At 42.4% G+C, this 14,686-nt stretch overlaps 1 protein-coding gene across 1 annotated transcript; it reads right to left on the reverse strand.

The window, feature by feature from the left end:
- Positions 1–233: 233 nt before the first annotated feature.
- Positions 234–13,059, reverse strand: LOC122930684 (gastrula zinc finger protein XlCGF26.1-like). Its single transcript, XM_044284239.1, has 8 exons — positions 12,962–13,059; positions 12,693–12,778; positions 10,373–10,507; positions 10,100–10,267; positions 9,892–10,015; positions 9,696–9,772; positions 7,227–7,284; positions 234–1,822 (listed from the first exon to the last, which is right to left on the reverse strand). Exons 3-8 carry the CDS (start codon positions 10,475–10,477, stop codon positions 615–617), a joined length of 1,740 nt encoding a protein of 579 aa, XP_044140174.1. The 5' UTR covers positions 10,478–10,507; positions 12,693–12,778; positions 12,962–13,059; the 3' UTR covers positions 234–614.
- Positions 13,060–14,686: the final 1,627 nt, after the last annotated feature.

Below are 14,686 nucleotides of genomic sequence, written 5' to 3' on the forward strand. Positions count from 1 at the left end.
TTTTACAGCGCGTTTGAACGCGCTGTAAAACGCTCAGGTGTGAACTTAGGGTAAGGGCTGTTTCACACGAGTGAGTTCATTGCTGGAATCATGCTCCGTGTGTGAGCGTGATCCTCCGTTGTGGACTTGCAGGAGAGCAGGGCATTATACTGATTTATAATGCTGTGTGCCTCTTTATGACCTTACTGATACAGAATCATAGTGACATACAGCTGTCAGTAAATTTCTGTAGACGTAAGGTCAAGCACACAGCATTATAAACAATGGACTGGCTAATGTGAAACATCCCCAAGAGTGGATGCACATCATTTATGTGCATGAAATCTGCAACAAAACTGCACAAAAAAATGCACGGTAATCTATCTGAATATTTGATGAGTTTTTTGAAAAGTGTGAAATCCGCACCAAAAAAAAAACAACACAAGTAACATGCTGCTGATTTCAAAATTCACATAGCAGGTCTGAAACTTTGCTGGTATTGTATGATGCTGCGGTCTTTCTGCACAAAATCCGGGCACAAAAATTGGGCGAAATCTGCACTGTACAGCCACCCTTAGGTTATACATCAGAAGAAATCTTGAGGTTGAAGGTCCACTTTTCCTACTATCTAAACATCACGTTTTGTCATCTGAGTGAATTCTTAGATGTTTCACAAGATGTGACTTGTTGGTATAACATTTTTTACATTTAGGACAAGAGAAGGGCTTCTCTCCTGTGTGAATTCTCAGATGTTTCACAAGATCTGATTTGTTTGTACAACATTTTCTACATTCAGGACAAGAAAATGGCTTCTCCCCTGTGTGAATTCTTAGATGTTTCACAAGATTAGTTCTCTGACAAAAACATTTCCCACATTCTGTACATGAATATGGCTTCTCTCCTGTGTGAATTCTTCGATGTTTCTCAAGATCAGATTTCTGGTTAAAACATTTCCCACATTCTGAACATAGGTATGGTTTCTCTCCTGTGTGAATTCTTAGATGTTTCACAAGATCCGATTTGTTGGTATGACATTTTCTACATTCAGGACAAGAAAAAGGCTTCTCCCCTGTGTGAGTTCTTAGATGTTTCACAAGATTTGTGCTCTGACAAAAAGATTTCCCACATACTGTACATGAATATGGTTTTTCTCCTGTGTGAATTCTTACATGTTTCTCAAGATCTGATTTCTGGTTAAAACATTTCCCACATTCTGAACAGGAATTTGGCTTCTCTCCTATGTGAATTTTTTGATGTTTCTCAAGATCTGATTTCTGGTTAAAACATTTCCCACATTCAGAACATGAATGTGGCTTTTCTGTGTGATTTTTCAGGTGAAGAACAAGACTTGCTTTTTTACTAAATCTCTTCTCACATTCTGAACATGAATATGGCTTCTCCCCTGTGTGAGTTCTCAGGTGAAGAACAAGACTTGGTTTTTTACCAAAACACTTCCCACATTCTGAACATGAATATGGCTTCTCCCCTGTGTGAATTATCTGATGTTTCACAAGGTTTGATTTCTGTATGAAACATTTTCCACATTCAAGACAAGAAAATGGCTTCTCCCCTGTGTGAATTCGCTGATGTGCAACAAGACTTGAATTCCGAGTAAAACATTTCCGACATTCTGAACAAGTATGTGGCCTTTTATCTTTGCAAATTTTTTCATGCCTGGAAAGATTATATTTAGTTTTAACGTGTTTCCCACGTTCAGAACATATAAACATTGTACCAAGTCTACATTTAGTACTAGTTTTGCCAGTTGGAGATGGATTATCATCTACTTCATAAGAGGGAGATAAAAGGAGATGTGGATCGGTGCCTCTCATCCTGTCATTATCTAGAAAATAGAAACAAAGATGTTGATAGCTTATCATTTCTACAAAAAGTCTCAGTGAAGCATTAGGCTAAGGGTACCAAAAAAAAAATAATGAAAATGTCCCTTCTCCTACTTCTCACAGTAATTAGAGAATACTAAATTTAAGCTCAACTTACTGCAGCGCACCGGCCTGCAGGAGGAGCACTTGCAGGGCTGGGAGGATAGGAATGATGGTGGATGACAATGAGGATGGTCATAGTCCTCACAGTGGCTGATCCCTGTTCCAGCGCTCCCTGGGCCATGCGTGCAGTGAATGGACAGGGACGCAACCCTTCTTCCCCTCAGGGCACTGGGGGGGGGGATTTTGGGGTCTCCTGTCTGGTGGTGACTGGAGTGTTCCTGATGTTAGGTGAGCAGTAGGGTGCAAGGCAGGAGAACAAGGCTGCATACTGGATGTGGGGCCCAATGCTCAGGCCAGCTTGGTTATAGTAAAATCTATCTTTTACTGAATAGATGATGGGTGTTAAACATGCAAATATAAGCAGTAGGCGCTGTTCTCAAGTATTTCACAGAGTAGGCTTTTCCCAAAAGTTGTGTATAGAAGGTGGCTATTATGATGTTTATCCCAGAGTCTCTTTCCACAGATACAAAAAAATCTTCCCAAAGGCATGCAATGTCTCTCAATATCTCTGTGCAATGTTCAACATCTGGGTGCAGTCCTAGATCAGATGGCCAGTTCATCTCAGTACTGTGGTGGCGCCAGAAGCAATATAACCCAAACCACATGCAGTAAAGTCTAGATCTATATGCGTGCATTACCTTTAATGCCTCTGTCCAAGCACTGTCCCTTTTTAAAATGGTCCTAAACCTCCTGGAATAATTCAGCGCTCCTTTCCATCAGAGAATGATTTTTAGCAAAGCCAGATTAGCCATTCATGCCACTGAAGTGTACCGTTAGCATCTCAGTAAACATCCTAACAACTTTAAAAGCAAACCGTAACATTTACTCTTTTAACAGGGAACCACTGGGTCATTGCATTACTAGTGATTTATCTTCTAATTGCTTGTTTGACCTCTTACAGACTGAAGTCTATTAAAACTGCTTTCACAAAAATGAGTAATGTTCTAATCACAAAACTTGCATCTTTCAATACATGCCTTGTTTTCATCTGCCTCGGCGGCAGCTGCCTGGTATTTGTTCAAGTTTTACTGTCAACCAATATCCCCAGGTCTTTTTCAGTGCCAGTTTAATGATTTAATAAAAAAATTGGAAAACTTATTGCATAAGCTTATATGAATCATTAATGAACTTTATTTGCTTCTGGAATATCATATTATACTCATATTATACTCTTAATAACTTTAAGTATCATCTGCAAATACTATAATTCTACTCTGTAAGCCCTCTATAAGGTCATTAAGTAGTATATTAAAAAGAGAACCCAATAATGACCCCTGTGGTACCAAAGTGGTGACTGTGACCTAATCCGGTATCATATTTGTAGAACAGTCATTACTCGTTCCTTAAAGGAATTTTCCAAGTTTTTTTTTTATACCAATGACATCCTCAGGATAGGTCATCAGTATCCAGTCAGCGGGGACCCGACACCTGAGACCCCCAATGATCAGCTGTTTCAGAAGGCAGCGGCGCTCCGGTGAGCAGCGTGGCCCCTTCAGAACTTATTAAGCACAGTGCCATACATTGTATGCGGCTGTGATTGGTATCAGCTCAGCCCCATTCACTTCAATGAGCTGCGCCTAGGCTATGTGATGATGATGATATCACAGCCTAGGGTAAGCTGCGAGAAAGTTGCGGCACTCACAGGAGTGCATGGTTGTTCTCAAGCAGCTGCTAGGTGGGGGGTCCCGGGTGTTGGACTCCGGCCAACCAGGTATTGATGACTGATCCTGAGGATAAGTCATCAGTGTAAAAAAAAAATTCACTATTGATAACTAGTGATGAGCGAAGTTCTCAAAACTTTGATTCGGCTGCATCACCGAATTTAACAAAGAAATTTGCTTTGTCACAAAGCGCATTTTTTTTATGAGTAGCAGGCACAATGATGGGGAATGGCGAATTATGCCACCGCCTCAGGTGCTGCGTTCATTGCTGATCGCGGCATCTGAGGTGACCATTGAGGGCTGTCAGGGGTTAATCTGTTAAAAAAATTAAAAAAAATACTCACCTTATCCATTTGATCACGAAGACCCCGTTGCGGCCATCTTGCTCAAAGATCCAGCGCAAAATCTCGCGCAGTGGGTGATGACATCGTGATCTCACACGTCACCGCGGACGAGATTTTGCATGAGATCTTCAATCAAGATGGCTGCGGAGGACTCTTAGCACGCAAATGGATGAGGTGAGCATGATTTATTTTTTGTTCTACCGCAATTTTAGGGAAAATTGATTAGTTACCACAAAGCACGAGAAAATTCGGCTTTGCAGCAAATCAAATTTTCCCTGAAATTCAGATCGAAGTCCAGTTCGTGAACTTCGATACTGCTCAATAATGTTGATAACCTATTCTCATGATAGGTCATCAATATCAGATCGGGGGAGTAATTACGAGCTCCCCTGCCCCATTCACTTGAATGAGGAAGAAGAGTTGTAGTTACACAGTGCACACTCCATCCCATTCAAGTGAATTACAGTAATTACACCTGCTCACCACTGAATTGCCAATGGTGGTCAGGTAAACAGGGAAGACCATCCAGCATACAAGTGCCCAGGAGGCAGGTCTTCTTTGTGAAGCACTCTCTCTACTGAGCTGCTACACAGTCGCTTCCTTCTGCTCTGAGTGACAGCTGCAGTGCTCTCCTGGTTGCATGCACAATTGTAGAATAGCGCATAAAGCAGCAAAAGAGACTTGAATAAAAAACTGTATGCATGTAAAAAATCTTATTTATCCAAATTTCTGACTTAGGACTCCAGTGAACGTCAATGTCCCAGTCAAAGTTCAAAAAGTCCAATGAACATGGAAGCACAGAGATCTTAGAGGAGAGTCCAGTGACATGTATAAGCCCCATGTATAAATTTACAGACAGCCTCAAAAACGGGCCATTTACTATCAGAAATAGCCTGTATTAGATGTATTTATGTTGCAGAATGCAGTGCCATGTCTAAGAAAAGGGAGGGGGGGGGGGGGCGTGTGCTGGAAAGGTGTAGAAAATGGTCTAAATTTAAGCAAAGGGAGCTGGCTTACATTTAGACAGTCAGCTGGATATGCTGAAAGTAATGTAGCAGACCGGCTCCTCTTCATAACTGCAACAGATCCACCACCAGCGCGAGGGCTTATTAAGACTGGCATCTAAAATGCCGGTCTTAATAAATGACCCCCACTGTCTGTAAGAAAATTTGACCTGAAGTGTGAAGTAAGCACTGCGTGTGCAGTCCAGGGAGAAGGAAGCCTATGCTGTGAGCCTGCGGTGTGCTACAAAGGGGAGCAGAGCATGAAGAGGTCAGGCGGAGGAGTCCCTCGGTGCCACCAATGAAAGCGCCAACCAGTTTCCTACCCGATTGAAGGATAGAATTTCTGTAGGTGGAGCTGGAAGAAGCAGTGCTCAAAAAGCTGCGAAATTGACCTCAAAGCCACAAAAAAAAAATACTACTAGCTACTTTTTGAAACTAGAATTCCAGCGTGCGTAGTCATATAAACCCCCTCTAAGTGTCTGAGGTCACTGGGCGATCATGAGAACGAGAACCTGTGCTCCTCTACTTGAATGGAGCTGTGGTCACACGAGCATTCTGCCACTTTATTCAGCTCTATTGGGCTTCTGGAGATAGCCGAGCGCTTGACTGGAGATAGCCGAGCACTTGTATTCAACTATGTCCGGTAGCCCTATAGAGTTAATTTATGTGGCACAACACATTTGTGTCTGACATACCATTCAAATGGGGAATCGGAGTCCCTGATCGTCTGACTGGCAGGGGCCCGAGCAGTCGGACCTACGCTAAACAGACACTTAAGGCGGGTTTAGATGCTCCGATCCAACAGCAGATTGTCGGGAAGGAAACGTTCCTGACAGTCGACTGCTCATGAGTGGAGGAAATCTCTGCATTTACATGTAATCCAACTTTATCCTCTATCCTGTGGATAGAAGATAAGTTGTCAACAAGACATTTAATGGAGATTCATCAGATTCCTACAGTGTAAATAAGTATAGAAGGCCTTTCATAGATGGACCTCCTCTACCACAACACTCACGTTATTTCCCGTTGTAATTTTCTTATTATATATGTAGCTGGCAGATAATAAAGATTTATTTTTATTTCTCTGACAGCAATTCTTTCTGTCTTTGCTGTTGTTATTTGCCTTTTACATGATGCATATACTGTGTTTTTTTTCTTTATAAGACACACTTTTTTTCACCCAAACATGGGGAAAAATGGCTGTGCAGCTTATAAAGTGAATACTAGTGAGCGCTTCTATTATAGAAGCTCTCACTAGTATGAATTAGGTGCAGGGAGAGGTTGAAGTGCTGCGAGCGCTGCCGGTACTCGCCTTCCGCGCTGCCGGTACTCGCCTTCCCTTGTCTTCTTCTCTGGGGCTCCATGCACTGCAGGTCCTGACCGCAGTGTCAGGATATAATGTGTGCACTGTGACCAGACCTGAGTTCTGATGGGGGTCTGGCATGGAGGTCACAAAGGCTTCTGGCAAGGAATTGTGATCCGAGGTGGGATGAGGGTCTGACATGGAGGTCTGATAGGAGTCTGGCATGGAACATAACTAACCACGCCCACCCTCATTATAAAACTGGAATGTGTGGTGTAAAAATAAAAAAAATTGTGCAATAGCCTAAATTTTGCGCAAACAAGTGCAGAAAGTTGAAAACACCCTATTTTTGCAATTTTTTGACACCAGAATTCTGAAGTGAAGATATGAAAAATCAGGGCCTATAACGTCTTGAGGACTGATCTTTCTATAGCTCCACTCATTAACTTGTCATTTACTGATCTGTACTCTCTAGGTTTGGACCCTGGCTTGTTCTACTTATTAACCTCTCATCTGCTGATTTGTCTGTGCCTGGCCTTCAAACTCACACCTGTTTTCTGTCACCTTGCCCCCCAAACACAACTTGGGCCCCTAGCAGCCAAGACCACCTTAGAACGGATTCTGTTGAATACCTAAGAGTAGCCTTAGTCTCTGCTGACCGGAGTGATGAATGACGACAGGTAGCTGTTTCTGCGTTTGTGGGTGTTGGTTCTGGTCATGGATCTCTGTAGTTATCATTACAAATATTCCATTGCGCCTTATAAGAAATATGAATACTAACTACTCCAACTCACTCATTCAGAAAAGATGAGCAGATATCTATGTGATATAAACTCCTTCATTGGAAAGCAGATAGAACGTGTTAAGTAAACTCAATCGGCAATTTATAGAGCCAGAAAAAAAAAATACACAAGACTGTGAAAGGATCTTACCATTCATTGACTCGGATGTGGGATTTGTGGTTTCACTCGTTGTTCCACCATGACTTTCCTGTTAGGATCCAAAATTAAAGGCATTAGAAAGAAGAAAATGTAACTATAGTTTATTATATATCCAGGCGAAGATCGAAAACCTCTAAAAGACATAAAAATAATAAAAACAGGGAATGCTTGAGTGGCAATCAGGCAGGATGAGCATTCTATGAGGTATTTTACCCATCAACAGAAATCTTTGCCATTTTGCTGCATGAAATTATATGAGCCGATCCTGAAGTGGACAGCGGTGCTCATTACCATTATTCAGTAGCATCACAGCTTTTACAGTAAAGAATCCTTTCATCAATGCTGGAGATTGAACCTTTTTTCCTCCAGCCAGAGAGCTGTCACTCTCGGCTTTTGTGGTGACCTCCCTGTTGAATCTGCTCATAGTATTTTTTTGTATTTACTGTATATAGTATATTTTTCGCTTTATAAGATGCACCCGATATAAAGACGCACCCCAGGTTTAAGAGGAGGAAAAGAAAAAAATATTTTTCATGAGACTTTATATCAAATCCTCAGATCAGACGACCCCCATAAATATCAGGACATCAAATCAGGCCGCCATATCAGCCCACCTTGTCAGACCCACTTCAGACCTCAGATTAGCCCACCTTGTCAGACCCACTTCAGACCTCAGATTAGCCCACCTTGTCAGACCCACTTCAGACCTCATATTAGCCCACCTTGTCAGACCCACTTCAGACCTCAGATTAGCCCACCTTGTCAGACCCACTTCAGACCTCAGATTAGCCCACCTTGTCAGACCCACTTCAGACCTCAGATTAGCCCACCTTGTCAGACCCACTTTAGACCTCATATTAGCCCACCTTGTCAGACCCACTTCAGACCTCAGATTAGCCCACCTTGTCAGACCCACTTCAGACCTCAGATTAGCCCACCTTGTCAGACCCACTTGAGACCTCAGATTATCCCACCTTGTCAGACCCACTTCAGACCTCAGATTAGCCCACCTTGTCAGACCCACTTCAGACCTCAGATTAGCCCACTTTGTCAGACCCTCTTCAGACCTCAGATTAGCCCACCTTGTCAGACCCACTTCAGACCTCAGATTAGCCCACCTTGTCAGACCCACTTCAGACCTCAGATTAGCCCACCTTGTCAGACCCACTTCAGACCTCAGATTAGCCCACCTTGTCAGACCCACTTCAGACCTCAGATTAGCCCACCTTGTCAGACCCACTTGAGACCTCAGATTATCCCACCTTGTCAGACCCACTTCAGACCTCAGATTAGCCCACCTTGTCAGACCCACTTCAGACCTCAGATTAGCCCACTTTGTCAGACCCTCTTCAGACCTCAGATTAGCCCACCTTGTCAGACCCACTTCAGACCTCAGATTAGCCCACCTTGTCAGACCCTCTTCAGACCTCAGATTAGCCCACCTTGTTAGACCCCTTCAGACCTCGTATCAGCCCACCTTGCCAGACCCCCATCAGACTTTAAATCAGATTAAAATAAAAAACTCCTATTACCTATCCTGCGCCGCGACTCCTCTCCACCTCCGGCAAAAGTCTCCACCTGGCGCCTGCGCTGCTCTGTCACCTGACTGCGTACAATGTCAGGTCATAGTGCGCACATTACATCCTGATGCTGTACGCGTTAAGGACAGTGAAGCGCCGACCCCAGGACCTAATGAATACTAATATTCACTTTATAAGACGCGTGGCCATTCCCCCCCCCCCCACACTTTTGCGTCTTATAAAGCGAAAAATACAGTATTTGTATAATTTTATCATATTCCCCTTTATATGCCTCCCCAAGACTAATTTTTTTTAATTAATTTTCATATTTCCTCATATCTGAGGTTCTCCAGGCCTCTGTCACTTGTATTTCTCCTGTTTGTACGTTTTTCAACCCTGCTGCCCAAGACTGTAGTTCCTATTCTAGATGAGGCTGCACTAATGTTTTGTAAAGCAGGGAGATTATGTCTGTAACTAGTGAGCCAGTGACTCTTTCAATATATGACAGTATTCTGTTAAGGTTAGAAGCAGCTGACTGGCATTGTGCTGTTATTGAGTCCATGATTAAGACTGCAGGACTATCCAGACTTATGCCTCATTCACACTTCCATGTTCGGTCAGTGATTTCCAGCCAAAACCGGTGCAGATCTTTCCCTTATACCTTATGTCTGTGGAGGCTTCAGTACTGGTTTTGGCTCACAATTACTGATGGAAATCACTGATCAAAACACTGACGTGTGAATGAGGCATAAATCTTAGTTGCCAAGGGCATGTACAAATGGGTGGAAATTTAACAAAATCTTTTATGAAACCAGAAACCATTAGTAGCCATTTCCTACCAAAGCCAATACGATCTTATTGAACATATACTGCCCTGCTGGAGAAGTCAAGTAGAAAAAAGTCATTACATCAGCTTAAAGTAGATTTGCAAAAATCTCACCTGATGATTGAGTAGGACATTTTGCTTTTCCTTAGGACTAGGACGTCTGACTGGTGGATTTCTCCTATTGGATACATCTATAGGAGATAAACCCAGTGACTGAATTCATTGTCTATATGTGATGATGAGATGATGGGTGAATCTAGATGATCCTCAAACCTTTTTTCCTCTATAATGAAGGAAGGTCTCCTCTTACCTGGCGATGTAAGGTGCTGGTGATCCTTCATCATGACGTCCTTGTACAAATCCTTGTGTCCTTTTAAATACTCCCACTCCTCCATGGAGAAATAGACAGTGACATCCTGACACCTTATAGGAACCTGACACACACAATCATACAGTCATCCTCCAGACATCTCCTTGGCATTATTGTATAATGTCCCAGCATTCCCAGCAGCGCTCACCTGTCCGGTCAGCAGCTCAGTGATCCTGTTGGTAAGTTCTAGGATCTTCTGCTCATGTATCAGGGAATGAGGTGGAGGCTCGGTGATGGCTCCCGGGGTCCTGCTCCATTCTCCTGACACATGGGGTATCACACACTCACCAGACGACTTCTTCACTACTGTGTAATCCTGTGTATGGGGAGACACTACATGTAATCTAAGAGTCCTTCACCTTTCCAGTCATGTCCCTGTATTATTAATAGAGATAAGAGTGATGTCATGTGAGACTCTCACCTCTCCTGTTATCAGGTAGATGATCTCTAGGGTGATGTCCAATATCGCAGCCATGTGGTTTCTGTGCTGGTCTATCCTTGGTGGTTCGGTGGAAAGCAGTATCATGTTCTAAAGAAAACTTTATCTGTTACCGTCCTGTAAATAAGGAACAACGAGGATTTAGTGCTAGCTCACATTTGGAGGAACATCTTACATGAAGCATAGTATCTCACTAAATGGGAATTATTAAATGGAACCTGTCACCATAAAAATGCAGTTTAACCCCTTAAGGACCTCCGTCGTATATGTACGGCGGAGGTCGGGTACCTAAACATAGCCGCTGGGTTTATGCTATTTTACATCTATCAATAAGGCTGATTGCATGCATTTTACCCTTCAGATGCCGTGGTAAAATGTGACCATGGCATCTGAACAGACCGGAAGTACAATTTGCTAGCTTCCGCTCCGGTAACAGCGTTCCTCGACTGAGATTGGGGAACTGAACTAGCCCATTTCAGGAATATACCCATACTGGCCACTAGGTGGCAGCATTGTATTGGTATAGTGCAAATTAATTGTTCAATGATGTCTATATAGACATCAATGAACACAATGGGCAATCTATTGTTTGCCAGTTATCGTCACCCAAATTTTTTTTTCATTTCATCTACCCTATAATTTTTTTAATAAAAAGTAATCAAAAAGTCACACACACTTCAAATTGGTATCACTGAAAAGAACAGAAGGTCCCACAAAAAATGAGCCCTCACACAGCCCCGTACACATAACTACAAAAAGTTATAGAGGTCAGAATATAGATAGAGGTCAGAATATGGTTATAATTTTTTTTTCCTCAAAAGGTTAAAATTTTCTTTCAGTATTAAAACGCAATAAAAATTATAAAAAAGTGTGGTATCGTTGTAACCGTACTGACCTGGAGAATGAAGGTAATAGGTAAATTTTACCGCATAGTGTACATTGTCAAAAAATTAAAATAAAATCCTTTATCAGAATTGAATTTTTACACAATTCTACCCCATTTGGAATTTTTTTTCCGCTTCCTACTATATGGTATACAACCGTAAATGGTGCCATTAGAAAGTACAACTTGTCCCGCAAAAAATAGGCCCTCATAAGGCTATGTGAATAGAAAAAATAGGCCCTCATAAGGCTATGTGAATGGAAAAAAAAAAAAGGTAAGAATTAGGAGTAAGGGAAGGCAGGGAGTAAAAAACCGAAATGCAAATATGGAAAATCCCCGGGTCCTGAAGGGGTTAATTTGCAGGCAGCATGTTATAGAGCAGAAAGAGCTGAGCAGATTGATTTATAGTTCTGTCGGAAAAGATTCAGAAAAGCTTGTAATTTATACATTAAAATTCCTGCTCTTTCTGGGTTCTGAAGTCCAGGAGGCGGTCCTATCAGTGATTGACCGCTATCTCTGTATACACTGTAACAGAGGGAAGGCTGTCAATCTCTGATAGGACCGCCTCCTGGACTTCAGAACACAGAGCAGAAATGTAAATTAACAAATTACAAGTTATACCGATTTTTTTTTTCCATAAAACGATATAATCAATCTGCTCAGCTCCTCCTTCATGGTGACAGGTTCCCTTTAACCCCTTCCTGACATGGCAATTATCATTTTTTGCTGTTCCCCTCCTTCCTGGAGCCATAGCGTTTTTTTTTTTTTCTGTTCACATAGTCATAAGATTGCAATTTGTATAGAGTAATGGAATTTTATTCATTACCCTACACATAGATCAATATATTACAATTCGGTCCTGGCACCTGCAGGCCTGAATTATAATATACAAGTAATGAGCCTAAAAGCCTAGTACAGGCTCTGGCTCATTTCTTGTATGGCATGCCTTCCCCGATCCCTGCCCAGCCCAGGGGAAGCATTCCTGCCCAGCAAGCGAGCGCTTCTGGATTTTCGGCCTCTCAGATGTCGTGGTCACATTGGACCATGACATCTGATGGATTAAATGTCCACGATCGGCATTACTACCAAATGAGGACAAATGCTGTGAAATTTCCCTACCACATCGTTGTGCGCCTGCGTGGTGCGGCACACCTCCTCACGTCATGTCCGGTGCGGCCGGAAGTGATGAGGGTAGTGAAATCTCACGGGGTAGGGAAATCTAACGGAACAACGACACTCGCTATTACGGCGGATGTCAGGAAGGGTTTAAGGACTACTGATAGCATACAAAGGAATATGAACAAAACAAAATCTAACGCTCAGAGACAGAATGGCGTTAAGACGCCATGAAGTATGGTTAAAAAAACATTATAAGGGGTTAGTAAGTACTAGGAGGTAGTAGACAGCACATCGACTTACCTCCTTCCTGGATCATTATCACCCTTAGGGTCAATTGTCCTCATTATTCATATTGATTCTCCCACCGATAGGATAAGAGCTCCTGACTTCATCAGACATAAAAGAGAACATACAAATAGTATAAACTTATTATCACATTTCATGCCAGCTCACTAGAAGTGACAGAAAGAGGAAGAGACATCGCACTAATCCTGCACATCGGGTCAATGTTAATTCTACCTACCAAATAAAATGATTAAACAATACCTAGAGTATCCTGGAATAGTTACCTAATGGGAGCACAGTGTTTATCCAAAAGAGGTTCTATGGAAAGAGCTGTCTACAAGAAGTGTCTTGTGTATTCCACAGGCAGGATGTACTATGTGTTCCAAATACAGGAAGTACTATGTGTTCCAAATACAGGAAGTTTGTGTTTCACAGACAGGAAGTACCATGTGTTCCAAATACAGGAAGTTTGTGTTTCACAGACAGGAAGTACCATGTGTTCCAAACGCAGGAAGTCTGTATTCCATAGACAGGAAGTGCCATGTGTTCCAAATATAGGAAGTTTGTGTTTCACAGACAGGAAGTGCCATGTGTTCCAAATATAGGAAGTTTGTGTTTCACAGACAGGAAGTACCATGTGTTCCAAATACAGGAAGTTTGTGTTTCACAGACAGGAAGTACCACGTGTTCCAAACGCAGGAAGTCTGTGTTCCACAGACCGGAAGTACCGTGTGTCCCAAACGCAAGAAGTCTGTCTATGTTTCACAATTTACCGGGCATATTACTGTCCCAAATACAGAAAGTTTGTGTTCCTCAAACATTAAGTCACTTGTAAATTGGTAAAATGGCGCGGCTCACTGCTGTTAGTGGGTGGTATGGTGCTTCAAGCTAAAATTGAGGACACCTCACCTCAATGTAAAAAGTAATTGTAAAAAGTAGGAGAGCGAGCACTCACTCTATGGCCAATATTCAGATTTATTATTAAAATTAAAATAATACAGTAAAATGAATTAATAACACAATATTAATAACTTATAAAATAGCTGGTCGACCAAGTATACACCATAATAAAGATATCGCGTTGCAATAATTAGTAGAGGGGCAAACACATGAATGGTGCTGGAGCGGTATCCTAGTGATGCAGTGAATTGAAATAAATAGGTAAGTGCCAAAGCAAATTTATACAAATTCAATACTAATATAAATAGTGAATTAAACCATATGCATATAGTAACAAAATCCTCAGTGTTACAAAACGTGATACAAATCAGGGTACTTTCACACTTGCGTTTTTCTTTTCCGGCACTGAGTTCCGTCACAGGGGCTCTATACCGGAAAAGAACTGATCAGTTTTATCCCCATGCATTCTGAATGGAGAGTATTCCGTTCAGTTTGCATCAGGATGTCTACAGTTCAGTCGTTTTGACTGATCAGGCAAAAGAGAAAACCGCAGCATGCTACGGTTTTATCTCCGGCGAAAAAAACTGAAGACATGCCTGAACGCCTGAATGCCGGATCCGTCGTTCCGGCATGCGCATGCGCAGATTAGTAAAAATGAGAAAAATGTACAAGACGGATCCGTCGGTCCGCATGACAAGCGGAGAGACGGATCCGTCCTTGCAATGCATTTGGGAGACGGATCCGCATCCGGATCCGTCTCACAAATGCTTTCAGTCAGCGGCGGATCCGGCGGCCAGTTCCGACGACGGAACTGCCCGCCGGATCACACTGCCGCAAGTGTGAAAGTAGCCTCAATCGACATAAAAATATTGTGGTAATATAGTGAGAGATTGTTGCAAAAATAAAGTGAATGAAGTAGGGGGACACCTGATGGTAATCCTGTGCACCGTGCACACTTAATTCAAAGTTCCTCCTCTGGTGTTGAAAATAAACTACATCAACCAAATGCTGGATCAGCCGCAACAAATGTCTCAGCCCGTGGCTGTATTGAATATGCTCGGTATTAGCAGCTCAATTTATATCTCTGCCTGGGAGATAATCTTTCCTGA

The sequence above is a fragment of the Bufo gargarizans genome, chromosome 3 (genome assembly GCF_014858855.1).
Source record: "Bufo gargarizans isolate SCDJY-AF-19 chromosome 3, ASM1485885v1, whole genome shotgun sequence".
In the NCBI taxonomy this organism is placed as follows: domain Eukaryota; kingdom Metazoa; phylum Chordata; class Amphibia; order Anura; family Bufonidae; genus Bufo; species Bufo gargarizans.